The sequence below is a fragment of the Simochromis diagramma genome, unplaced genomic scaffold (genome assembly GCF_900408965.1).
Source record: "Simochromis diagramma unplaced genomic scaffold, fSimDia1.1 OVJJ01000603.1, whole genome shotgun sequence".
In the NCBI taxonomy this organism is placed as follows: Eukaryota; Metazoa; Chordata; class Actinopteri; order Cichliformes; family Cichlidae; genus Simochromis; species Simochromis diagramma.
Window position 1 is genome coordinate 6,830,083 of NW_024387414.1, and position 24,276 is coordinate 6,854,358.

The following is a 24,276-nucleotide window of genomic DNA, read 5'->3' on the forward strand; positions in this document are numbered from 1 at the left end:
TCCTTTTTTATTCTTAAAAAGCCTTTTTTAATCAAAAATTTACAATTAAAAAAATCTCCAATACATTTAAAATATACATATTTCAAAAATACATTTGCTTTCAGCAAAGTTAAAGATTTGAACATTTTCTACATTTAAAAAGTGAAAACTGTGTTTCAGTTATCAAACTGTCCCTGAGATTTCTTTGGTGAACCAGTCAAACACTAGTTTCTTATTCAGAGCCAACCAGTCCATGTTGGCCTTGGTTCTCTCAAGCGCCTGCTCAAGAGATGAGGCAGCTGAGCCAAGTTGGTTTATGTTGTCTTCTTTAAACTGCAGCAGCTATAGAGGAAGAATGTGAAAAAACGGACATTTAAAACTGACACTAATTTGCTGTAATTGTAGCAATGTTAGCAACTATTTAATTTTATCTGAAAATATGGAGGTGAAAAGAAAATGTACCTGTTTATACTCAAACTCAGAGGAGAAACGTTTGGTCACTCCATTAATAAGTCTTCCAAAGGACATTGATCCTCCACCATAGCTGAAGAAAAGGCAAACATTAGAGGGCTTTTATCAGTATGCAAACAGCTACGTATGACAACAGCTCTTTGGCTGTGCACGTTCATCCCAATATGCCTCCAGAATCAAGGAAATATCCATTTTTAATTTCTATTGCCAAATATTGTGTGTATCACATGAAATGTCATATGCATTTGCACTACTAGAAACTAGTGCAACTACAATTAAAGCGCTTTAACATGGTCCTTTGTCAGGTAAGTCCTGGAAAAGTTCAGGGGTGCAATGCATGTGGGAAACTGGCTATGCTATGTAAAGCAGGGATAGCTCAGTAGGCAAAGTGGTCGCCCCATTAATGGAAGGATGGGGGGTCAAATCTACAGAACGGCTACCCTGAGGTACCCCTGAGCAAGGTACCGTCCCTACACACTGCTCCCCGGGTGCTGGATTGGTGGCTGTCCACTGCTTCACTGAGTGAATGGGTTAAATGCAGAGAGTAATTTCCTTACAGAGGATTACTAAAATATGCATAGTATTATACATATTATTATTAAATAAGGAGAAAACTCACTTATTGAAAATGTGATCCCAGTTGGCTCTAATAAAGTCCCAAGCCAGGGGCTGTCCAATTGGATTACCGGCAATGTAATTGATGGTGAAGGTGGCATCCTGCTTACGGATCATCGTTGGGACCAGACAGTATTCCAGATACCTGAAAGATCATTTACATAATAATATGGATTAATAAAATATTCTGACTCTGATTCTGATTCTGATAAAACACAATTACAGTGAGGCTGAAAGACAAAATGCATCATCAAAGGTGTTGTAAAAGTCACTCAGACCAGTCTGTAAAATGTTATATTACCTAAGAAGTACCAAATGAAAGGGCAGAGCGTTACCCAGCTGCTATTGCAACTGACCTGTTCAGCAGCCAGGGCTTTTCGGTGCAGGACAGAGCATACAAAAGTTTTTCAGCCTCCGAGGCAATGGTAGCATTCTTATACATTCCCCAGGCAAAGTCCCACTCCACCACTCCTCCTTCAGCAATTGCACTGCAGTACACTGTGGTCCTCAAGTTGGGGCTAATCCTGGATGGTTTGAACAAGACAGGAAAAAAGGTGATGACCAAAACAGAATCATAAATGTCAGATCAGAGCTAAAATGTTTGGGGAAATGTATATCTAATAAAAGTTAAAGTATGGTAGTGAATACCTATAGTGTAGGCAAACATATGAAGTAAGAATATATGATTATACAAGAAGCAAAGGGGATGAATATAAGTAATAATTGTTGTTTAACGTACTTGTTATTATCAGGGTTGTCCATCCACTCTTTGAACCACGCTGTTGTCAGTTCCTTACAACCCTCCACTCCTGTGCTGCAGCCCCAGGAGAGTGCGTTCACCTGATTGTACCTGGATGTAAGCGAGTCAGGAGAATGCAAACATTAATGACGCTATCCACTAAGACGAGGCATAGCCAAAGACACATGGCTCAAAATGTATTTCACATTTCTGAATGCTAGAAGTGTGGAGCATGCAGTGTTTAACTCTGACTGCACTTAGGGCTCTGCGAGTACCCAAAAGTACTAGTGTACTCATAATGGAGTGTGGAGTGCTGCACATTTCACACTCTCAGTGGATGTTAACCTCGCTATGTGGCAAAAGAGAATTCAGGGACCACCAACCAGTGTTTAGACACCAGGAGGAGTAAAAGTTGTCAAGGTCATGCTAACCAGGTAGCTTTCAGCAGCAGAGACAATGTGAGTTTGTAGCCACACTAGCAGATATACTCTGCAGAAAAGCAGATAAGCTCTTTCTTCAGTCTCCTTTTTTCACTCACTATAAGTTTATACACCTCTCTGTATTTAATCATTTGTTATTATTAATCTCTTGCTCTCTTCCACAGCATGTCTTTTGTCCTGTCTTCCTTCCCTCACCCGGCCTGAGCCTTGTTCTATGGCAGGTTTCTTCCTTCCCACAGTTGCCAAAGCATTTCATCATGGTGGGGGGGTTTACATGATTGCTGGGGTTTTTTCTGCTGTATTACTGTTGGGTCTACCTTACAATATAAAGTGCCTTGAGGAGACCGTTATTGTCGTGATTTGACGCTGTTTAAATAAAACTGAATCGAATTGAACTGAAGCTAAATGCTATCTGGCAGTGCTAATACGCAGAATGTCTTTAACACATTCACATCACATGGTTTATTATATCATCATGCTAATATGTGCTAATTAACAATATAAGTTCAGTATAGCTGATTTGATTTCCTTTTGGGTCACCAAGAAAAATGATCTGATAATGCTAAAAAGGTCATTGCAGCACTAATAGCTCAAGTTAATGGAAATCATTGAGGACACACAAAGCGAACTTGATGATAACTGACCAGATTAGGTTAGTTTATAGAAATGCAGTGGTGGGAGAGAAAGGGAAGAATTATGTGCAGACTTGATCAATGATTGTTGTGAACACTTTCAAGAGATATGTGAAGTACTGTGTCTTACATGATATTGACGGCACATTCTTTGCAAACTGCAGGCTTTTGCAACTGGGATAATACGGTTTATCTAGCCTACAATGTAATTGTCATTCTTGGCATTTATAACATGTTCAAAAGAGTAAAAAAGACAGGCAGCAGGTTAACATCCTTACTGGTCGGTGTGCTTTTCGGGGATCTTTGTCCAGTTGGCAGTGAGTTCTTCGAAGTGTTTAAATAGAGGGGTGACCTTTTTATTTATGTAACCCTGAGGAATGAAGATGAAACAGTTTATTTACTGTGCAGAAAAAATGATCTACGTTTGATTGCCACTGACTCTTCTACTTCTATGATTAACTTACACGATTAATCTCAAATCATCATTGTTCCAAAAACTTGTTTGGATTAATTTATTGATGATGTACTGATGATGATGAGCCTTAAAGTTTTCCTACAAACCTGCATGGGTCCGTACACTTCGCTGCGGTCAAACATGAGGACGAAGTAGTCCAAGTTGCGAGTGGCCGTCTGCCAGGGCATGTACTCCAATTCCGCGTTGAGGAACCTCGTAGTGCTCAGAGCCAGAGTTGTGCTGACTATCTTCGCCCTAAAAATAACCCATACAGCTGTTCAGTTGTTTATTTCAGTATTTAGCAGTACTGCTAAAAATCAAATAAAATCAAAAAGCATGGCCTCACCTTGCCAGGTTAAATGCATCGTCAATAATCTGAGCGCGGTTGATCACTGGAATAGCCTAAAAGGCACATTAAAAAATTAGTTTGGAGGCAATCGTAGCTATTAAGAGATGACGCAGAGGTATTCTAGGTGTTATACCTGATGTTGGGTGCTCAGCTTGGTGAGGATACGGTCCCAGTTTTCAGAATCATAATTTACTCTATAAAAGCCCTTCATGTCTATGTTGGCTATCAACCATTCACTAGCACCAATCGTCATGTCTGAGTTTGTTGCTGTTTGGGTGAAGATTAAAAACGAATTAATCATTTTAATTTATCTTTGCCAAACTACAGTGACCCGAAACACAGTAAATCTTACCTTCTTTGGTAAGAAGCCAGTATTGATCTTTAGCTACACCAGTCTTAATCCAGGTAATAGGGACAAACCACTCATAACTGGAGCCACATCAGCCAGACACACATGTAAGTAAATAAGGTGAGAGAAGAGAGCGGGTGATTTTAACATGACATGATCAGAACATGTTAAAAAATGTGCTCATGAAACATGAAAAAAAGGTTCATACTTGAACTCTGAAGGTACGTCCACCACAGAATCTGGGTTCAACAGGAAGTGCTTCTGCGAGATTTTTCCAGTACTGGTGTCGATGGTGACCACTGGGAATCCCATCTGTAGGATCCACCGGTTCATAATCACTTCCACAGAGTGGGGCAGCTGTATGCCAGCATTATCCACTGCCTGATAACAAGAACAACCGAATTAATATAATAGTATAACAATCTGTGTGTCAGCTCCTTTTCACATTTCAGTATGGTCAGTAACAAAGAATATTTTTGATATTTTTTTCAAGTATAAGTCACTAGTTCAGCATTTTTTTAAGTACATTTAAACTGGGTGGAAAGCTATAATATAGTAGAAACATTAATGTTATTTATACAGAAATGGAAGGAGGCCATTCACGTTCTGAAACACGGTCTGAAACAATTTGTTTTCTCTCTCTTTTGGACCCATTATACTCGCAACACACAAGCCTCATTTTGGAGTTTTTTTGGCTGTGCACCTCTCAGTTTTTGTAATCTGACTTCTTCTTCACTACCATCAGCTCCACACGAAACCTGTTATTCAGGCAAATACTGCAGCAGTACAGCCAGTTTGGCAGATTTTTGCCTTTCCCTCAAAACACTCCAAAGACATTTGTATCTTGTCCTCTTTTCAAACAAGGAACCTTTCCATAGGCAGAGGTATAAACCACCACAGAGATGTGGCACTCTCAATGTTTATGCACAGCACGACTGATATGGTGGGTTAATGGACCCTTAAGGATACCCTGCCTTTGAACTCACTCTGTTCTGATGGGTTACCCCACACAATCCAAAGTTTTGATTAAGACATTGTTGGGTTGTCTGTACTCTGAGTGTGCCTGAAATAACCTCATTAACATTCAGAAGTAAGAGAAGAAAAAACGGACTGAAGTGGAGCGTTTAAAGCAATCTGAAGCCAGAGCTTTCAGCTTAGTTGGATTAGTTGTTCATACATGGACCTCTTTCTTTAAAACTTGGCCATGTTTAAAATCAACATCCTCCTGTTTTAACAGAAATGTAAAAGGAAAAGCAGTATGCATGTTTGTTGCTGGAATAAAAAACCCTGCAAGAACCCACAAACTCTAGACAGAAGGTTTCTGACTGGGTTAGAACCGAGGACCCACTTGTGATGAGGCAACAGTGCTAACACTGAGCCATGCTCCCTATAGTCCCATTCACTACAATACCCATAGTTCTCGGCTCCATCACACAATTTGCTTCAGAGGATAATTGATCCAGTTATATTAGGACATATGAGGAAACATCTTGCTGTTGTTATTCTTTTATAAGTCTTAACATAAATTAATAATAAAATAAATATAATATGACATTTTCCTTTTTAAATCATATTTTCATATTTAAATAATAATAAATAAATAAATAAATAAATAAATAAATAAATAAAATAAACCAACAAATGAATGAATACATTTTAAAAAATACATTTTTTTTAAGTGTTACAAACTTACCGTTTGCAGGTTCTTCCACAGGTCTTGGTAGACTGTGTTTTTATATTTGAACTCTTCCAAATACATCTGTAGACAAATTATGAATGACTTAGATTGATGCATGTCAATAAAATACTGATATGAGCACATTAACATTTATCCTGATTTGTGGACAGAACCTTATAAGTTGAATTAACAGTACTCACGCTGAGTCCATTTGAAAAGACCTCCTCGGTGATGAAGCTGGAGAGCATCCTGAGAACTGCAGCTCCCTGTGAAGAAACATATCAGCTGTTAAAAGAACTACCAAAAAAGTCCAGTTATGCTCATTTTTAAACTCTTGGGAAAGAAAAAACCCATATTTCTGAAAGTGAAGTTCCTAATGAAGTTGTCCTAACAACACACTGGGTCAGTAACTTGATTAGTGGAGCTTGAAGAATACAACACACTGGGTTACTGTAGTTTAGTTCTGTTGTAAATTACACTGCACCTTGCTGTATGTGATGGAGTCAAACAGTGCATTTATGTCCTCTGGTCTCATGACGTCCGCCTCTTTGGATGAGAGGGGATGGGAAGAGGCCAAAGCGTCCACAGCCATCACACCAATGATCTCGTTCAAAACTATTAAATCGCTCTGGAAAAGACATGGAGAAATATTTGCACTGTGTTCCAACCAGACGCATTATTAAATTTTAAATTGACCTCTGCGCAAAACTACAACAACAACAACAACAACAAAAGCCTCACCATATTCCAGTCTGGCTCTGCGTAGTTGGCTCCAAGATAAGAGACGTAGGTGGCAAATCCCTCATTAAGCCACAAGTCATTCCACCACTTCGTGGTCACTAAGTTTCCAAACCACTGTGAGGACAAAGCTTCATGTCACTGTATTGGTTTGTAAACATATTTGAGTCTTACCATATTTACAGTTAAGGTTTGTTAGGTACCATATGAGCCAGCTCGTGGGAGATGACTGTTGCCACCCACTCTTTATCTCCGTTAGATGACACTGCAGGATTGTATAAGAGCGCAGTCTCTCTGTAGGTGATCAGACCCCAGTTCTCCATGGCTCCAGCACTGAAGTCAGGCAGAGCGATCTGGTCTGAAATTTATCAAAGATGTCATTTTTGGATTATATATGGTCCTTTTTGTTGTTGTTTTTCTAGGTATTTGTTTGTTCTCACCTGACTTTTTAAGGGGGTAGGGAATTTTGTAGTACTTCTCAAAGAAAGACAGTATGGGTCCAGTCTTCTCCAGGGCATATGCACCCTGGCCCTCATCTATAGCCTTCCTGCGAGCCCAGATCCTGATCTGAAAAAGGGAAAACAGCTTTATTAACCAGACAGAAGGAAATGGATGTGGACCTGAGAGCTGAAGTGAGCTCTGAGTCCAGCAGAGGGCAGCAAAGAATCACTGTGTCCAACAGAGAGGGAAAACAGCCGCTCTCATGATTTAAAAAAAAAAAATCCATTACATTAAAGGCCAGGTTTAGGTGAAAATAACTGAGTATTGCTGTGATTATTTTCAGTTTAATACATTTCTTCCAAGAACTAATGCAGCAATTATTCTCTCTGAAAATAGCACCTATTATCTCTGATAGTTTACTTCAACATCCATGATTTATCCATTTCAGCCTATGCACCAGAATCCAGAGCAGAAATGAGCATTGCATATATTTTAAAATCTTTTATATGAGGCCTCACTGCTCTAATTTTAATTCAAACTATCATGAGCACAGATCAACTCGAATTATCGGGCCTAACATAGACCAGAGATAGTAGTTTATTTATTTATTTTAATCTATTTAAAAGGAACCAAAAATATTAAATAATATGTTGCCATTTGTTTCTGTGATTCTAACTGAAAGCTTTAGTAAATACTCACCAAAACCTCTGCACCTAGATCTGACTGAATGAATCCAAAGTCACACACAACAAAAGCCAGCAGGTAGGTTGACATAATCTCTGTGGGTCCAAAGCTTGTCTGGATTAAATTCAAACCATCCGGAGTGGTGATGTTTATAGGTTCTGTTTTGGGGTCAGAGACAGCTCCGTATTAATGATAAATGAGGAAAACAGAGGAAAATAGACATTTGATAAGAGTGTGGTATTGATAGATTTGACACTAAACAATTAAATATACAGTAGTGAAATATTTTAAAGAGTGTATTTCTAAAAATGCCACTTCAGTGAGTTTGCCTTAAAAATTACACGTCCTGTAGTTGGTGTCGGATAAAATGTAATTGAGATTAATTTAAAGTCGTCACACGGGGACAGCTGATACGTTAAATGTTGCTCTGAACACTAAACAAGAAAAGAACTTGCCATAGTTCATGGAGTTAGACAGAGCCACAGTCCCGTGGGGGTGAATGAGAGTCATGTGGAAGACGGCTTTCATAGCTGGTTCATCGAAGCAGGGGAAGGCTTTCCTCGCGTCCGTCGGCTGCATTTGAGTCGTGGCCAAAATTCTGATAGTGGAAGAAGAGAGAACGTAATAATTACATCCACATAATCGAGTCAGGTGTTGAATTCTTTTTGACGTACTTGATTTTCTTTAAATGGAAAGTTTAAAACAAACTTGACCGTGACTTTCATTTAAATCCTTATCAAGATGAGTGTTTTGTATTTTAAATCCTACACATATCAGCTTTAATTACAGAGGTCCAAAAGCAAAACTTGGTTTTGTATTGAATTCTTATTTGACTTCATTTCATAATATTAGTGGTTTTGTTAAAACTACATTGGTTGATGTCCATGAATCATAGCCTGGCTGTGAAGGTGCTTCCATTTAGGCTGCAAGTGATCATATACAATACATACGGTTTTGTTTTGTTTGTTTGTTTTCACTTTAATAAATATATATTTAAATTACCATAAAGTGATTGTGATTACACAATTAAATCTTTACATTTTTAAAATGATTAAAAATGAAAACATACAGTGGTTTGATTTAAAGCAAAGTTATTCTAAATGTATTAATTCATCCATTTACTTTTAAACTAGTGCACATCTGATATTTCATTAATGGTGGGAGGACAGTTAAAATTAAGGAGTGGCTATTAGGTAATACTCAGATGCAACAGTCTTAAATTTGGGAATGAGGCAACGTGTTTGACATTACAAATTAATTTGTGAGCTTTTAGCTGTTTCCCCATGTTTACAGTCTTAGTTTAACATCCTGTCATTTAAATTTTAGAAAGAGCAGAGGACTTGTCCAACTTGCAACACTTTGCTCATTTGAATCATGTCATGAACTTAAGCTTAATAAAAAAAAAGAAGTTCATACTTTAGCACGCCGTCTTCATAATATTCACTCCTGTAGAATCCTCCCAGGTCATCAGCCAGCTCTCCGACAAACTCTGTGAAGAGCTCATAAGTGCTGCCGGCCTGCAGAGGGCTGCTGAGCTGGATCACCAGATACTGAGTAGGAACCTCCAGCCAACTCTTTTTCAGCTGGGGTGCAGAGGCTCCATCCACAGCTTTCAGCTGTGCGTGGTATCCGTCAAACATTGTGAAGTTCAGCTTGTTGGAGTGGATGAGAATGAGGTCAGTCTCGTTCACGCATGTGAACAGCACCGTGGAGTATCCGCTGAAGATGTAGAGGCCATCAGGTTTGGGAGTCAGCCGGGGCCACAGGGTCACATTGTATGAGATAGGAGAAAATGAATCTGGAAGTCTGTAGTGCTGCCAGGGCTCTTTTGGGGTGGAGGGTGTGGTGGTCTGGGTGCCAGGTCCAGCAGTCGTTGCAGTCGTTGCAGTCGCCGGAGTCTCTTGATTCTTTGATTTCTCCTGAGCATAAACAACTGAGAGGGCTATGATGGTGGCCACAGCACTGATGGCTACAACCACGCAGACCACTGCCACCACTTTGCTGATGAAGAAGCCTTTACCCATGTCTTCACCAGAGAAGAAGAGAAAGACAGAAATTAGGGAGTGATTGTAATTTATATCCTACCTTGCTGGATTCAAAGTTAATGATTCATTTCCTGGGTGGAGAAAATGTCCTGAAGTCAAAAATGTTGAGTTGTAAAAAGTTCCAGCGATAAGAGTAAGCTCTACTAATCTTTAAACTTTTTATCTGTATAAAGGCTCTGAACAAAGGCCCTCTGTAGAAACTGGCCTGTTTCGTCTCTGTGTGTTGTAAACTATGTGGTGGGAGATCTGCGGCAGAGCCTCCTATGTGTCTGTCTGCATATGTGTCTGTGCATAATTTTCAAACGTCAAGTCAAGAAGCCAAAATTACATAATGAAATAGGCTAAGTATGGGTTTACACAAGGCCATAAACTTTTATTTTTTCCCAAGATGCTGTGAAAAATCTAAATTTACTCCAGCTAAGTGACTGGAGATGTTAAAAAAGAGAGAAATTGTAGGGTTAGAAATGAAAACACATGCCTTTTGCATTAGTTCAACAGCATATTGTTGAATTTCTGGATTTAGGTCAACAAGGAGAAGGAGAAAAGCAAAAATGAGTGTCACTTAAACAGAAAGCATAGGTATACTGTTGGCAACGTCATTTCAGCGTAAGTGAGTCATGTATCTTTAAAAGTTTACTGTAATAATGAGATGTGGTTTATGAGTCAGTCAGTGCTGAGAAGCAGCTCAGCACCACCGTAGTTACTACATCACCCACGCCACACCCAGGATGCATTCATTCAGGTTGTTTTGCCACCAGCACAGGGTGATGCATTGCAAAGCAAAATAGTACTGTGATCACATTACATTTCTCTGTAATACATTAGCTATTATGATATCATATTACATCTACAAAAATCTTAGTAGTCACATCTGAGCTGCTTCAGATCCATGTGACATAATGTGTCACATGGATCTGTTTCTAATGGCCTAACAACGCAGGAGTCAGAATAAAGGCTTGCAGAATCGGTGTTGGGGTAGCTGGTCCCCATCTGAAAATATTCACTATTCATTGAGGCACAACTTTATTTTTATTCCATGTTATTTGGCGGCTGTAGAGCAGGCATATGCCACACAGTTCTTTTCATAACTGCTGCATATTATACAGCATTTGTGTTTATTCCACAACGGTTTTGTAATGTTTTCCCGTATGTCCTCAAAAAGGCAAAACTCTGCATTCAAGGCTCCAGTAGCACTGCATGAGAAGTCCAGCTGCATGTTTATTTAACTTGAGCGATTTTCAATTTTTTCTTACTTATTATCACCAAATCCCATAAGTTTCACAACCAGAAAGTTGTTTCTGGAAAGTGAGAGTGTAATCATTTTTCTTCTCTGTCACTGTTTTTTAATAAACTGGTTCCCATATGTTCAAATATTATCCATTGTAACTGTGAATCAAGGGAGCTTAACATATTTATTGCAATTCATTGTTGGTTTTGGCCTTTTAGTGATATTTGTCAGCTGGAAAATGTTGTGGTTTTATCTGCAAAGGATGGCAACGTGCTGTCACCATCCAATGAGGCAGATCAAATTCACACAGTGGCCTCTGTTTAGGGTAGATTCATAATCATATTGTGGACATAATATACATTTATATTATCCAGCCCCCTCTGCACTGAGCAACACGAAGCAAAATAATCTTTTTTTTCTTAAAAGATTCACTATTTTTAATCTGAAACACATCAAAATCTTACATGTATACAGGATTATATTTAGCAGCTACCCATGCATTCAAAACAATTCATGAGTTTTTCAGGCTATTTTCCCTACATTAGTGTTTTTCTCACACTAGTGAAAGATCTCCAGTTTACATGCATGAACCTAAAGTTCCATCTTGTCTAAAATATGAAAGTTGTACATACAGTGGCTTGCAAAAGCATTCGGCCCCCTTGAACTTTTCCACATTTTGTCACATTACAGCCACAAACATGAATCAATTTGTTGGAATTCCACGTGAAAGACCAACACAAAGTGGTGTACACGTGAGAAGTGGAACGAAAATCATACATGATTCCAAACATTTTTTACAAATAAATAACTGCAAAGTGGGGTGTGCGTAATTATTCAGCCCCCTGAGTCAATACTTTGTAGAACCACCTTTTGCTGCAATTACAGCTGCCAGACTTTTAGGGTATGTCTCTACCAGCTTTGCACATCTAGAGACTGAAATCCTCGCCCATTCTTCTTTGCAAAACAGCTCCAGCTCAGTCAGATTAGATGGACAGCGTTTGTGAACGGCAGTTTTCAGATCCTCAGACCTCTATTGGACTTTCACGTGGAATTCCAATACAATTGATTTATCTTTGTGACTGTGACAAAATGTGGGAAAGTTCAAGGGGGCCGAATACTTTTGCAAGCCACTGTATCATTTAGAGCTGGATTTATATGAAATATGTTTCACTCACAAAAATATTTTCTGATTTATGTAGGAACAGAAAAAATGCTTTGACTCCAATATAACAGTAAACTGAAATGAGAGTTTTGTGCTTGTCTCTATCCTTTGCTTAAATAATTTTTCTGGAAAAGTATGCAAATCGTTGCAGTTAATGAGATAACTGTCCAATGTTTCTATGATGCAAAATAAATTGTTTAAATGTACATTTTATCTTTGATCTTTCTCCCTACCAAGTAGCAGACATATGTGGACATTGTTTTCTAGCCACAGGCAGTGATAGACTTTAAAAAGAGGCCCTTTAACATCTAAAGTTTATTAAAAGTTGTCTTTTTGGGATTTTACAAAGACTTTAATTCAGTCCAGTTCAACTGATTATCAATCCTTTGGGCCTTGTTTACTCAGAGCGCAATTTTTTGTTGACTAGATGTGTGAAAAAAAATGTCAAGATAGTACAAACCCATCAAGACTAAAATGGGGTTAAATTTGGTTCAAAAACGTTCTGGTGGTCATCTAATGTGAAGTGTCCTTAAACTTTTAAACGTTTAGACATGTTCTTCAAAGGTTTTTCATCTTTCACGTTTAGATATTTGGCAGCGTTCTCTTGATCATCTTATGAATGAGTTTTGCTGTGTGGGTGGTCTTAAGTGTGAGATCTAAAGTGATAACCCAAACACTACTCTCAACCCTCTCTTATGAAGAAAAGCGAAAAAGATCTTTTTTCTCTATCCTTCTTTTTCTATTTTAAAGTAGTTTTCGCACTAAAACAAAAACATTTTTTGATGCATATCACTTCGGATAGTCTTGCTTTTTTCATACTTCACGGTTGAAATGGTTAAACAAAGTGCGCGCACACACACACACACACACACATAAAAATGACTAAAAATACATTGTAACTCTAAACCTTCAGCTAGAAACACAAACAGTAGAACATTTTTCTTACCTTGAATTTACTTAGCATCAAGTCACTGGTTTCAGTTTCCTTTTCACCTGTGGATCCAACTATCTTGTTGTCCTCCAAACTTTGAGCAAAGCGGCTGCTTAACCAGAATAAGTATGTCCTGTCATTTTGATGATAAAGGGAAATACTTACTGAATCAGCTGGGACTTTCTCAGATTTGAGCCGACAATGACTGCGTACAAATAACATTGGAAGCTATTACACAAGCACTGATGTCATAAAGCCAGAACTGCAGATACTTCTGGACTTGTTGTGTCTTGTCTTGATAAGGTCAGTGTTATGTTTACTGGCATTTCTCCAGCACACCTGTGTTCCAGGTATTTCACGATAGAGGTATTATTACTATTACAATTACGTTAATACTATAATGTTCTATTATATCGATTTTCCATCTGTAGTCTTTATTGTGTGGATATTGTAGATATTGTGTAATGCACTACATTACAGATGCAGGAATACACCGCATAGGCCATGACGACCATGACTATGAGAAGAAGATAATGATTATCATCATTATAATTATTATCATTGTTGTTGTCTTTATTTGCATGCATTGTTTGTTCCGCTCTTATCCTAAATTGTCCTGTTCTTTTGCTCGTTTAGTAATTAAAATTAAGCCAAGTAAGAAATTAAATTAATTTAATTAAATTGAATATAAGCAGCTTCACCGTCATTACAGACAGACTCTATATGAGTTAAAAAAAAATCAATAGAGTGTAAAAGGAAAGTGAATAATGTTTTATTAACCTTAGTGTTAATGTTAAACATATTGGTAAAAACTTTCATCAGCTCATCGTTTCACCTTGAAGTGTAACATTGGTTTCAAACGAGTAGAAACAAGAATGACATCTTTATCCCGTATATCTTTTTTTGACAGATGCTGAGGCTTCCAGTAAGACTGTAATTACACAGAAAAAGTAACAAAAGCATTTCAGGCAGCTGGCAGATGATTCCTTTTAAAAATATATTGGAAAAGACTCCGTTTTCCATCTGATTACATTCCTGCTGCTAAAAGTACAAGCTTGTATTGTCAGGATTAGACCTGCAGTGAGATGATCCTGACAGGGAAAGTTCATCCAAGCGCTCAGCTTAGAAAAACAACCCTTCTTATGAACTATTATGTTTCTAATGAGATATTTTATGGGAAAGTTTTTAACCTGTCACTGCTCAATGGGGAAAAACGACTCCATTCATCTATGTTAACTCTTTAGGGTTTGCAGGTCTTTTATTTTGATTTGGCAGGTGATTAAAAATATAATAATTAAGTTTAAAAAAGCCAAAATGCGTAATGAAACATGTACTATTATTCTAAATGTAAACTCATCCACTACAATTAAAAACTCAAAAGCTGCAGAAATTGTCAGTAAACAACGATGGGAAGAAAAGAGGAATCTATAGTTACTGCCCGTTTGCAATAAACACACCAAGAACAGGTACAAATGCAAGTTTATTCATGGGAAATCAGTTTGAAATGTGACATGAAGTTTGGATTAAAGGCAAGCTGTTTTCACACATGAACTTTGGAAAATATATACATATGTAAGCTCAGTGTGCTTAACACAGAGATATAAAATAAAAATAAAAACAGGCCTGTGTGAACAAAGAGATTTGGAGTTTGTCTTTGAACGTCAGCGCAGATATAACTGATCTTAGGTGAGCAGCCGGCTTGTTCCAAAGAACAGGAGCACAGTAATTGAGTGTGCCCTCATCATACACCTTTGTGAATCAGATCCAGGTAAGAGATCTTTGCCTGATTGCTAGACAGGTGTGACTGGCTTATGAATCAGGACAAATGATTCTTATTGATAAACACAAGTGTGGGGAATCATCTGGAGAATCAGAATGATTTTAAATGGAAGGGTTTGTGCTTGTTGTCTGTATGCTGTCACCGCTCTTTGTAAGGAAGAAAATTGTTTATCTCAATGCCAGTCATGGAGGAGCCATGAAGGTGTTTGTAAGGAAAGTAAAAAAGCTGATGAATTTGACAACTAAGGAAAATAAAACAACAGTATCTGAGGAGGAAATCAGAAAACCCACACCTTTCCAAAATGTCTACTTGAGAATGATGATGGTTTAAAAAAAAAAAAAAAATTAAACTTTATTAGTAAAATGTTTATCCCTGAAACAGTTTGTAGCTGCCGGCATTTACTTTTGTGGTACTATCCGCCAGCCTATAGCTATAAATAAAATACTGGGACTTTTTCCCCTCACTCTTTGCTTCTGGGGCAAACATAACCACTTCTTTGGACCTTCCTTCACATCCATTCAGATAGTTTTAGCAATCTCCCTGCAACAATTTGCTGAAGTTTGTGAGCCCTTACATTGGTGCTATCATCATTATTTCTTGTATTGACACAATGTTATTCTTTCGCTGATAAATTCAAAAAATTTCATAAAAAAGTAGCCAGAAAGGCATGGGAGGAATCGCACTGAACTGGACAATCTCAATAGTTGTGAGCTGCATCAGCCTGATGTGTAGTTACATTTCTGGGAAGATGCACATCCAGTTATGACACAGGTTAGGCTATAGATTTTGATGGGTCTGTGGTTACAGTGTAGCTGCTGAAGCATAAACCCCCAGTCCCCTCCTCCAGCTCTTCAGGAGGGCTACCAAGGTGTTCGCAAGTCTCCTCCCAGGGAACCATGCCTGAAACCCTTCACCTAAAAGGTGTCCATGGGTACTATTCTTTCCACGACCATTTATTTTTGGTTGGTGTTGTAAAGTTAGAGAAGGAAGGCTGAGATGGTTTGGGCATGTACAGAGGAGAGACAGTGGATATATTGGACAAAGGATGTTAAATATGTAGAGCTGCCAAGCAGCAGGAGAAGAAGAAAAGCATAGAGGAGGTTTATGGATGCAGGGAAGGAGGAGGACAGTGTTGGTGTGACACATGATGTCACATGATGGAAGCAAACGATCACATGATGATGAGCAACATAAAATTAAAATTTTGTGAATGAGGTCATTTGTCTAAAGCTGTCCTTTTTCACAGGTGACAGGAAGTACACAACTTTAGATGTGCTCTTACTTTATTGTGTTTAGTGGTCAGCACTTGCTGTAATTCAGTGACTTATTTTAAGTATAATTCTACCATGGCTTCAACCGCACATCATATGCACTTTGTACTAGGAAGTTGGTAGGATAGAGACTGTTTAATGTCTGATCACACCACATCAGACATTTCTCCCATGCATCTCTGTCTGTCAAGGAAAGTTCAAGCACATGCATGAAAACAGCTGTCGTCAACAGATTTTAACCACTTGTAGAATTGCTGCCATTAATCTCTGCCTCTACTGCTCTACATTAAATTTACTGCCTTGGGTAATAGTATAAATCATGATAAGGATCAACTTATAATGTAAAATATGTAGAAAACAAACACGCTGTCTTGGTCTCTTCCCTTCCCTTGCACTAGAGCTGATGTTAAGTGGGCTACTGTGTGACAACAGTTAAACAGTCCTTCTGCATTTGTCAAGAGAAAAGGCGTTTGTTGTTTCCGTTGATTATAGTGATTTTCATTAATTACATATCACTGTCAGTACTGAAAAAAGGACTGTGGTGGCTTTTGGTGTTCTCACGTGGACTCCTGAGCAAACCACCGCTGCACTTCAGCTTTGTTTTCTGTCACCCACTTCATGTTAGCCGTTGTTTTCTCTATGGCCTGCTCTAGGGCCATGGTGGCAGAACCAAAGCCAACACTGAGGTTTTCTTCTTTGAATCTTTTAAGCTGGAGAGAAGAGCAAATACAAACAGACAAAATCAGAAATTTAGCAATCGTTGTATTTATTTTCTCCCAAATGCCCAAAGGGAAATTCTGTGTTTTTCTGTGTGGTTGAGGTTTTGTTGGCTCCATACCTCCTGTAACTCATACTCTGTAGAGAATCTCTGTGTGATTCCACTGACAAGATTAGAGAAGGAAAATGATCCTTTTCCATATCTAAAAAGAGAAAAGGGGGAAAAAAAAGCTGTAGTTCAGCAGAAGGAATTAGTAATAGGTAGGTAGTCATGCTTGAAAACTCAAACTGGGCAAGTAAGTGAAAAAAAAAAAAAAAAAACAGCAGGATTTGCACCTAAAGAAATGTGATTACTACTTAAATCCTGCTGTTAAATTCAGCTTTTAAAATTCTTTTCTGTCTTTAACAATTAGCTTGTGAGTACTGACTATTTAGAAATAAAAGGATAGAGCTCTCACTGTTGGAAGATGTAACTCCATCTAGCATTGACGAAGTTCCATGCTAGCGGCATCCCCACAACATTTCGGGCGATATTCTGGATGGTAGAGGGGGCGTCTTGCTTACGGATCTTAGTTGGGTCTAGTGTGTACTCCAGATACCTGAGTCAACGATATACCCACATACAACGATTATTTCCGAGGGAAAATGGAAAATATCTGAGATCGTTCAAAGTTGTGACTGCACAATGCCTGCTATAGATATTGCTCAGTTTAGTGCTGCATAAATAAAACTGAATTAAACTATAAGGGAGGGAATCAACAACCAGAGACCAGGAGATAAAGTAGCATTAATGGTATATGGGAACTATTTTCTATTGTGACCACATTAATATTTAACAAAATTATAGCACATTTATAGGCAATAACACACAGCTTAATATCTTGGAGGTGTGGGGGGGCTGCTAAAGGCTTTCTTTAATTTGCGTGGCCACCCTCATTATTTGGAAAGGGGTCCTTAGGGAGTGTAACCCACTCGCTTACTGATCGAACTGACAAACTGATTAAAAATGAATTACCGTGCATTTGTTGATGAGTTTATGGGACTGCATAAAAACAAACTCATCCCAGACAAGATAAAAACATGCTTTGTGGCCAGCATCCACAAGCAGGATTTATTTGTTTGTGAGGATATAATTAAAATAGTACTGTTTAGATAGCACCATGATGGGTGGTAAATAGAGTACAAGCCAATGTGGAAAGCTCAGTTCGACACCCTTGTTTTTCTGCTATGATGCGAATCTCTTCACCACCAGTTCACAGTGTTACATTTACTGTTTTTAATGGTTCTATCATTAAGATGTAATTGCTATAATTGCTCTTATGCTGCAAAGCAGGTTCTCTTTCTCTGTGTTCAGTTGTGTGAGTTTTATTCTGAATAAACAATCGGTTTAGCTTCTTTGAAAAGCATTTACATTGCTAATACATTACTATACTTCCACAACACACCTGTTCAAAAGCCAAGGCATTTTGCTGCAGGCCAGTGCAGACCTGAGCCTGGACGCTTCAGATGCCAGAGTAGCATTCTTGAACATGTTCCAGGCAAAGTCCCACTCTGCCACACCACCAAAGGCTATGGCGTAGCAATAAACTGTGCTTTTCAAGTTGGGATGGATCCTGGTGAACATAAAGATTATGCAATGAATTTCAAATGAATCCTAGAACACTGGCTCACTCCTCTCCCTCTCTCTGAATGCGCACACACACACACACACACTTGGCATATAGGTCACTAGCTGTTTAACAGTTTTGTAAACAGTTCAGCAGTCAAATTTAAGAGGTCTGAATTATGGCAGATTATAAGAAATAGTCATTCTCACACCGCTCTAAATTCCTTACTGCTCTTGCAGTGGCCAGGGCAAGAGTCTTTGGACAATTGCAAATTGTCAGTGTCTGACAAAGTGTTGCATGTCTGAGGTCAGCATGGGAATGACATATCTACTTGCATGTCATGATCTGCTGGATTTGTAACTATGAAGATGCATTCATTTAAATTTATTTATTTATTTTATTTAGAAAGTGGGGCAATACATATTAATGAACATTTTAACAAATGTAAATATGCCAGATTATAGCCTGGGGCTAATTTCCATCTGCAGAACCTCTGGCAGGTTGGTGTTAAACACAAGTTAGTAAAAACATACAGAGACACTATTTACAGGTCATGTGACAAGGACAAAAACGGTGATCACATTATACTAGAACAAACAATGACAAGAAGAGTGGACACAGAGGACAATATAGATAACAATAACGGAAACATCAATTTTATTGCACAAGCCCCAGTATTGCACAGGCCCTTACTGTCCTGATATTGAACTGACCCATTACACTAATGGGTCAGTGCATTTGACCCATTACACTAATTACAGGTCTTGTTTCTAAAATCTGTGGTATCAATCTCAATTTCATGTTGCTGGTTATGAGCTGCATCATAACCGCCTAACCCTAAAAACACCTGCTACTGACAAGATTTGCCAAGACTGAGTAGTAAAAGACAGATATAAAAGCCTTAAACGTGCATGAGAACTTTCATGGGCTCAAAAGAACAGATTGAAACTACTTTGTACTCACGGGTTGCGACTTGGATTTTTCATCCACTCTCTGTACCAGCTTTTTATAAGCTCCCTACAGCCTTCCACTCCCGCACTGCAGGCTATCCCAATAGCATTTATCTGATTATACCTGAGAAAAAGTTTTTACAGAGACAAACAATATATACAAAATCTTAGCTTTTTGATTTCATATCAAAAATCTGTGTTTAAAAGAGCCCTTACTGGTTGGTGTGTCCTGTAGGTACTCTTGTCCAGTTAGATGTAATTGTCTTGAAATGCTCAAATAGAGGTTGTATTTGTTTCTTAAGGTATGCCTAAAATAAGAGTTAGAGTTAGTTTTTTTTTTTCCTGTCAGTTGACTCTTTTACTTTAAACACTCACAATAGGCAAGAATAATAATTAGCATGTAAACTAAAGTAGGGCTAACCTGCAAAACTCCGTAGACTTCATTGCGGTCAAACATGAGAATATAGTAGTTGAGGTTTCTCAAAGCTGACTCCCAGGGGATGTAGTCTCGCTCTTTTGACAGGTATTTGGTAGTTCTCAGAGCCAGTGTGGTGCTGATTATTTTGGCTCTGGGGGAAAAGAAAAGGATGCTTTTTCACACATAACTGTTTAATACTTTAACTTAAGATTTTTCTTTTTCCTTTACCTTGCTAAATTGAATGCATCATCGATAATTTGTGCCCTGTTGATGATTGATACGGCCTGAAAGAAAGAAAAAAAGTCACATGCAAAGCGTATAAGACGTATAAGACAAAACAATTTAACATTTAAAATTATGAAATGTAATACACTGAAAATGCAACATGAAAAATGACACTGAACAAAGCCAACATATTTCTGTCTTATAAAGCTCTGAAACCTTGGGCTTTATCAGATCAGCTGGAAGGACTCTCTGTTCTCATGTGTTTGTTTGTTTTGCACTCCAGCAGTTGAAAAGGCATTCACAAAGGTTGCCTGGTAGCTAAAAGTGAGATTGTTGACTTGACTGCTTGGTTTTTTAAATTCCTTTGCCACTGAAGGGTAGTCTGGATGACTTCGATTGTGACTGATTGTGATTTTACACGCTTGGGTACCGACCTAAAAAGTACTATGAACTCATTGTCATGTTAAAGAAATCAATTTGAGATGATCTCAGCTTTGTAAATTGGCATCTTATACTGCTGAAAGCAGCCATGAGGAGATTGATGGACATTGTCAGCAGCAATACTCAGGTAAGCTGTGGCATTTAAATAACACTTGGTTGCTTCTAATGGGCCCAAAATGTGCCAAGAAAATATCCCTCACACCACCACCAGCTTATACCACCAGCACCAGTCTGAACTGTTAATCCAAAGCAGCATGATCCATGCTTTCATGCTGTTCATCACAAATTCTGACCCTACCATTTGAATACTGTAGCAGAAATTAAGACTCAGATCAAAAAACATTTTTGTCCAATTTTGGTGCAAATAGTAGCCTTGGTTTCCTGTTCATAATTGATGGTGGAGGTACCAAGTTTGGCCTTCTGCTTCTTTAGCCCATCTGCTTCAAGGTTCAATGTGTTTTGTGTGTATTCAGAAATGCTCTTCTGTTACTTTTCAATCTCAAAGCAGCCTGGACATCACCCTCTAGCATCAGCAAGGCATTTTCACCCAGAGAACTACTGCTCACTGAATGTTTTCTCTTTCTGACCAGTCTCTGTAAATCATAGAGACAGATGTATGGGAAAATCCCAGTAGATCATCAGTTTCTGAAACACTTAGACCAGCCCATCTGACACTAACAAGCATGCCTGTGGCGGGGGCGTGGTCTTTGGCCTGCTGCTGAGGAGGGGAGACGCAGTGAGCTCACGGGACGGCGCAGAGGCGGGAAGGAGCAGGTGCCCGGAACTGACTTGATGAGGAGAGACTTTTCTTATGTCTTGCAGCGAGAAGGAGTGAGAGGGACAACGGGAGTGACGGAGTGGCTGCGTCCGGGGCAAGAGCCAGAAACCGCAGGGAAAATCACAACTGTAAATAAAGCACTGTTGAACTCTCAAACGCGGAAGTGCCCATCTGTGGGTCGTGTGTCACAATGACCTTCTCAAAATCCCTTAAATCATTGAGATTTAGATGCTCAGTTCTATTTCCACCATGCCTAAATGCAAAGAGTTGCTCCCATGTGGCTGTGGATCTGATAGTTGCATTAATGTGCAGAACGGGTGTACTCAACAAAGTGGTCAGTGAGTGTAGTCTCAGAGCTCAAATAACTGACAGAAAAAGCAGCAAATATCAACATTTGACAGCTGATACGTTTCTGAAATGTAACAAATTCAGCTCTTGTCTCGTCTTCCACAACAAACTTTGATCGGTGCACTCAAAGAAATTTTATTTAGTCAAAACCCAAGAGTTACACATACTGAAAGCAGTTCAAATTGTCTACAGCTCAGTGTGTAAATTTGGCAAAAATGCTTAGATTGCACCAAATATCTTTTTTCTGCTAAGACTTTTAACTTGGAGTTTTTGTGCAGTTATTGTGTTTTTAAGATTCTTTGCCTAGTCTGGTGCTGTCTGCCTTAAGCCATTTAAACACATGAACCTCAGTCAAATTCATGAGACATGGTTTTAGATATTTTCCAAATTATCCTTTACATTCATACTACTGATAATACTGCGTTTGCTTCAGGCAAAGGAGTCTGGAGAGCCTTAACAGGAGACAGCACACATGATTCTCACTTGATACTGTTAAATACACAATTGTTGTGCTATTTTCATATCAGTGCAATAAGATGGCACACAGAACAGAACAACAGGGGCAGGTTGAAGACCGGCTAATACTGGTTCAAGAGTACCCAGACCTTTATCAGGTGGTATCTGTAAAAGTTCAGGGCTGCAGTGCTATTGTCAGGAAAGTGTAAGATACAGCTAAAAGTATAATAACCAGTCACAGCAGAAAGTCTTTGTCGCTGACCCAATCCAGCACAAACCGACCTTAAACATAGGCAACAGAAACTAGGGGAAATTCATAGATATAGTTGGAGTAAATTTAACTTTTTATCTTATTTTGTTTTATTATTTTAGTTTAGTTTTATTTTTATGCATCTATTCCATCCAGTTTTGGTTAGTTGAATAGCCGTTGTACAGTCTTTAGTTGTCATACCATCTAAATGTGGACATAAAGCACAAACAGGAAAACACTTGTGACTCACCTGGTGGTTGGTGTTGAGCACGGAAAGGAGACGGTCCCAGTTATCAGGATCGTAGTTCACCCTGAAGTATCCAGATACATTTGTGTTTGCGAGTACCCAGTCCTGTCCTGACAGTCTCATCGGAATATGAGTGTCTAGTTAAACAAAAGAAAAGAATGACGCACAGCAGATTTGATTAATTTAATGAGCTGTGGTTAAACCAACTAATCTAGTAGGAAATGTCTTGTTTTTTTAGTCTGTGTGCAGAACTAATACAGCACCATGATATGAGTGTACCTGTTTTTTGAAGGAGCCAGTATTGTGGCTGCTGCACACCCGTCTTCATCCATTTGATAGGGACATACCAGGTGTAACTAGACAGAAAAGACATAATGGGAAAAGAAGATAGATAATTTATTGTTTGTCATTTCCATATTACGATTTCACTGCTAGTGGGTACACTGGATTAATACAACAGATTCTTATTGGCTGCTGTCTGAAGAAAAAAAAAAAATCAGCTTAGGTAGAAGCAACACAAACAAATCAGAGTCACATCTCATGTCAGCAACACACGACATCAGCCCCTTCAATGTGAATGAGAACCAGGAGCCTAAAGCACATGTGTAAGTGCAGCCCCTTCATTTCTCATCTGAGTGAAACTTGCACCATAAGGTTAAACAGTTTCCTACTTGAACTGAGAGGGTCTGTCCACTGTAGAGTCTGGATCCAACAGGAAGTGTTTCTGTGTGACACTTCCTGTCCGGGTGTCAACAGTGACGACTGGGTAGCCCATCTGAAGAGTCCAGCGGTTCATGATATTTTCCACAGAGTGTGGAATATGTATTCCTGGTGCATTTTCAACTGCCTGACAACACACACACACACACACACAACAACACACACACACACACACACACACACACACACACACACACAGAGAGAGAGAGAGCAGGAATTTAAGATAATTGCACACGCACACACCCAAAAAAGAAAACACAATACCAGTGAAGTCATGCAGGTTAACCAACCTGTTGGAGATGATCCCACAGGTCTGTATAAACAGTGTTACCAAAAGCGAATGTGTTCAGGTAAGACTGAAGACACAAAACGGAGATGAGGATCATATGATGCAATCACGAGGAAAGGAAAATAGTGTGAATTTACCAGGAAACATTTTTTGGCTTAAATAACCACAGACACAGCATCATTAATTCCTAGTCTGCTGACAGTCGCACACACATTAAGGCAGCAGAGATGAAGTGATGATATACTCACACTGAGTCCTCTAGCAAACACAGGCTCGGTGAGAAACTCTGACAGCATCCTTAGCACTGCTGCACCCTTGGAAAAACAAACCGCCAGAATTTGGTGAGCTTGAATTTCTCATAACGGAAAGGGATTTTCCACAAATCCCAAAGCAAACATTAAAACGAGTTGCCATCCTGATGGTGTGATATGAACCACACGGACGCAGGAAGACTGAGTGAATTGGGAAAACTGAGCGTTTTACTGCAAATTAGCTGAATACAAAGTAATATAATTTAATAAACATGAGAGTTTAAAATCAAAAGGGCTTCAAATCTGGCTATATTGTCTGCAAATGTGGGTGAAATTGTAGAATATATACTTAATTTCTGTGAATCAACTTGCACAAAATGTTGTGTAAAATTATCGGAGGAGCAGACCTTGCTGTAAGAGATCGTGTTGAACATTTCACTGATCTGAGCGGGCTCATTGACTTCCTCTTCTCCACGTGACAGTGGGTGAGAGAAGGCCAAGGCATCCACAGCAAACACCTTCTGAACATCATAAAGGACGATTTGATCTTTCTGCAGCCAAGCAGAGAAAGAGAACCAGGGTAGGTTTTATAA

General features: G+C 38.8%; 2 protein-coding genes and 1 long non-coding RNA gene across 6 annotated transcripts in view; 1 reads left to right on the forward strand and 2 right to left on the reverse strand.

Annotated features, from left to right (window-relative positions):
* LOC120721549 (aminopeptidase Ey-like) lies at positions 1-14,289 on the reverse strand. The gene is made up of 21 exons (XM_040011946.1): positions 12,951-14,289; positions 8,986-9,595; positions 8,025-8,167; positions 7,585-7,727; positions 6,885-7,011; positions 6,648-6,802; positions 6,448-6,561; positions 6,191-6,334; positions 5,907-5,972; positions 5,722-5,787; positions 4,237-4,409; positions 4,032-4,108; positions 3,813-3,946; positions 3,677-3,732; positions 3,438-3,585; positions 3,155-3,246; positions 1,805-1,915; positions 1,422-1,589; positions 1,070-1,210; positions 442-523; positions 1-321 (listed from the first exon to the last, which is right to left on the reverse strand). Exons 2-21 carry the CDS (start codon positions 9,591-9,593, stop codon positions 163-165), a joined length of 2,907 nt encoding a protein of 968 aa, XP_039867880.1. The 5' UTR covers positions 9,594-9,595; positions 12,951-14,289; the 3' UTR covers positions 1-162.
* The window catches only part of LOC120721554, a 14,615-nt gene continuing 2,429 nt past the window's right edge, over positions 12,091-24,276 (forward strand). Inside the window, exons 1-2 of the long non-coding RNA XR_005693189.1 lie at positions 12,091-12,101; positions 13,063-13,070. This is a non-coding gene — a long non-coding RNA (uncharacterized LOC120721554). The remainder of the gene's footprint in view (positions 12,102-13,062; positions 13,071-24,276) is intronic.
* The window catches only part of LOC120721550 (aminopeptidase N-like), a 23,534-nt gene continuing 13,987 nt past the window's right edge, over positions 14,730-24,276 (reverse strand). For all 4 annotated transcript variants that reach the window (XM_040011950.1, XM_040011947.1, XM_040011949.1 and 1 more), the window contains exons 8-21: positions 24,091-24,234; positions 23,681-23,746; positions 23,434-23,499; positions 23,095-23,270; positions 22,703-22,779; positions 22,427-22,560; positions 19,907-19,962; positions 19,682-19,829; positions 19,477-19,568; positions 19,274-19,384; positions 18,149-18,316; positions 17,162-17,302; positions 16,825-16,906; positions 14,730-16,696 (exon numbers count right to left, since the gene is read on the reverse strand). In XM_040011950.1, coding sequence (XP_039867884.1) covers positions 16,544-16,696; positions 16,825-16,906; positions 17,162-17,302; positions 18,149-18,316; positions 19,274-19,384; positions 19,477-19,568; positions 19,682-19,829; positions 19,907-19,962; positions 22,427-22,560; positions 22,703-22,779; positions 23,095-23,270; positions 23,434-23,499; positions 23,681-23,746; positions 24,091-24,234 — 1,614 coding nt within the window. In that variant the 3' untranslated portion in view covers positions 14,730-16,543. The remainder of the gene's footprint in view (positions 16,697-16,824; positions 16,907-17,161; positions 17,303-18,148; positions 18,317-19,273; positions 19,385-19,476; positions 19,569-19,681; positions 19,830-19,906; positions 19,963-22,426; positions 22,561-22,702; positions 22,780-23,094; positions 23,271-23,433; positions 23,500-23,680; positions 23,747-24,090; positions 24,235-24,276) is intronic.

What these genes read in the sequence shown, in the direction of transcription:
- LOC120721549 (XM_040011946.1), bottom strand. Translation starts at nt 9,593, where the DNA reads ATGGGTAAAGGCTTCTTCATCAGCAAAGTGGTGGCAGTGGTCTGCGTG. An exon ending in CTACCCCCTTAAAAAGTCAG is followed by an intron (nt 6,803 to 6,884) that starts GTGAGAACAAAC and finishes GATAAATTTCAG; the next exon opens with ACCAGATCGCTCTGCCTGAC. An exon ending in GATGCATTTAACCTGGCAAG is followed by an intron (nt 3,586 to 3,676) that starts GTGAGGCCATGC and finishes GGTTATTTTTAG; the next exon opens with GGCGAAGATAGTCAGCACAA.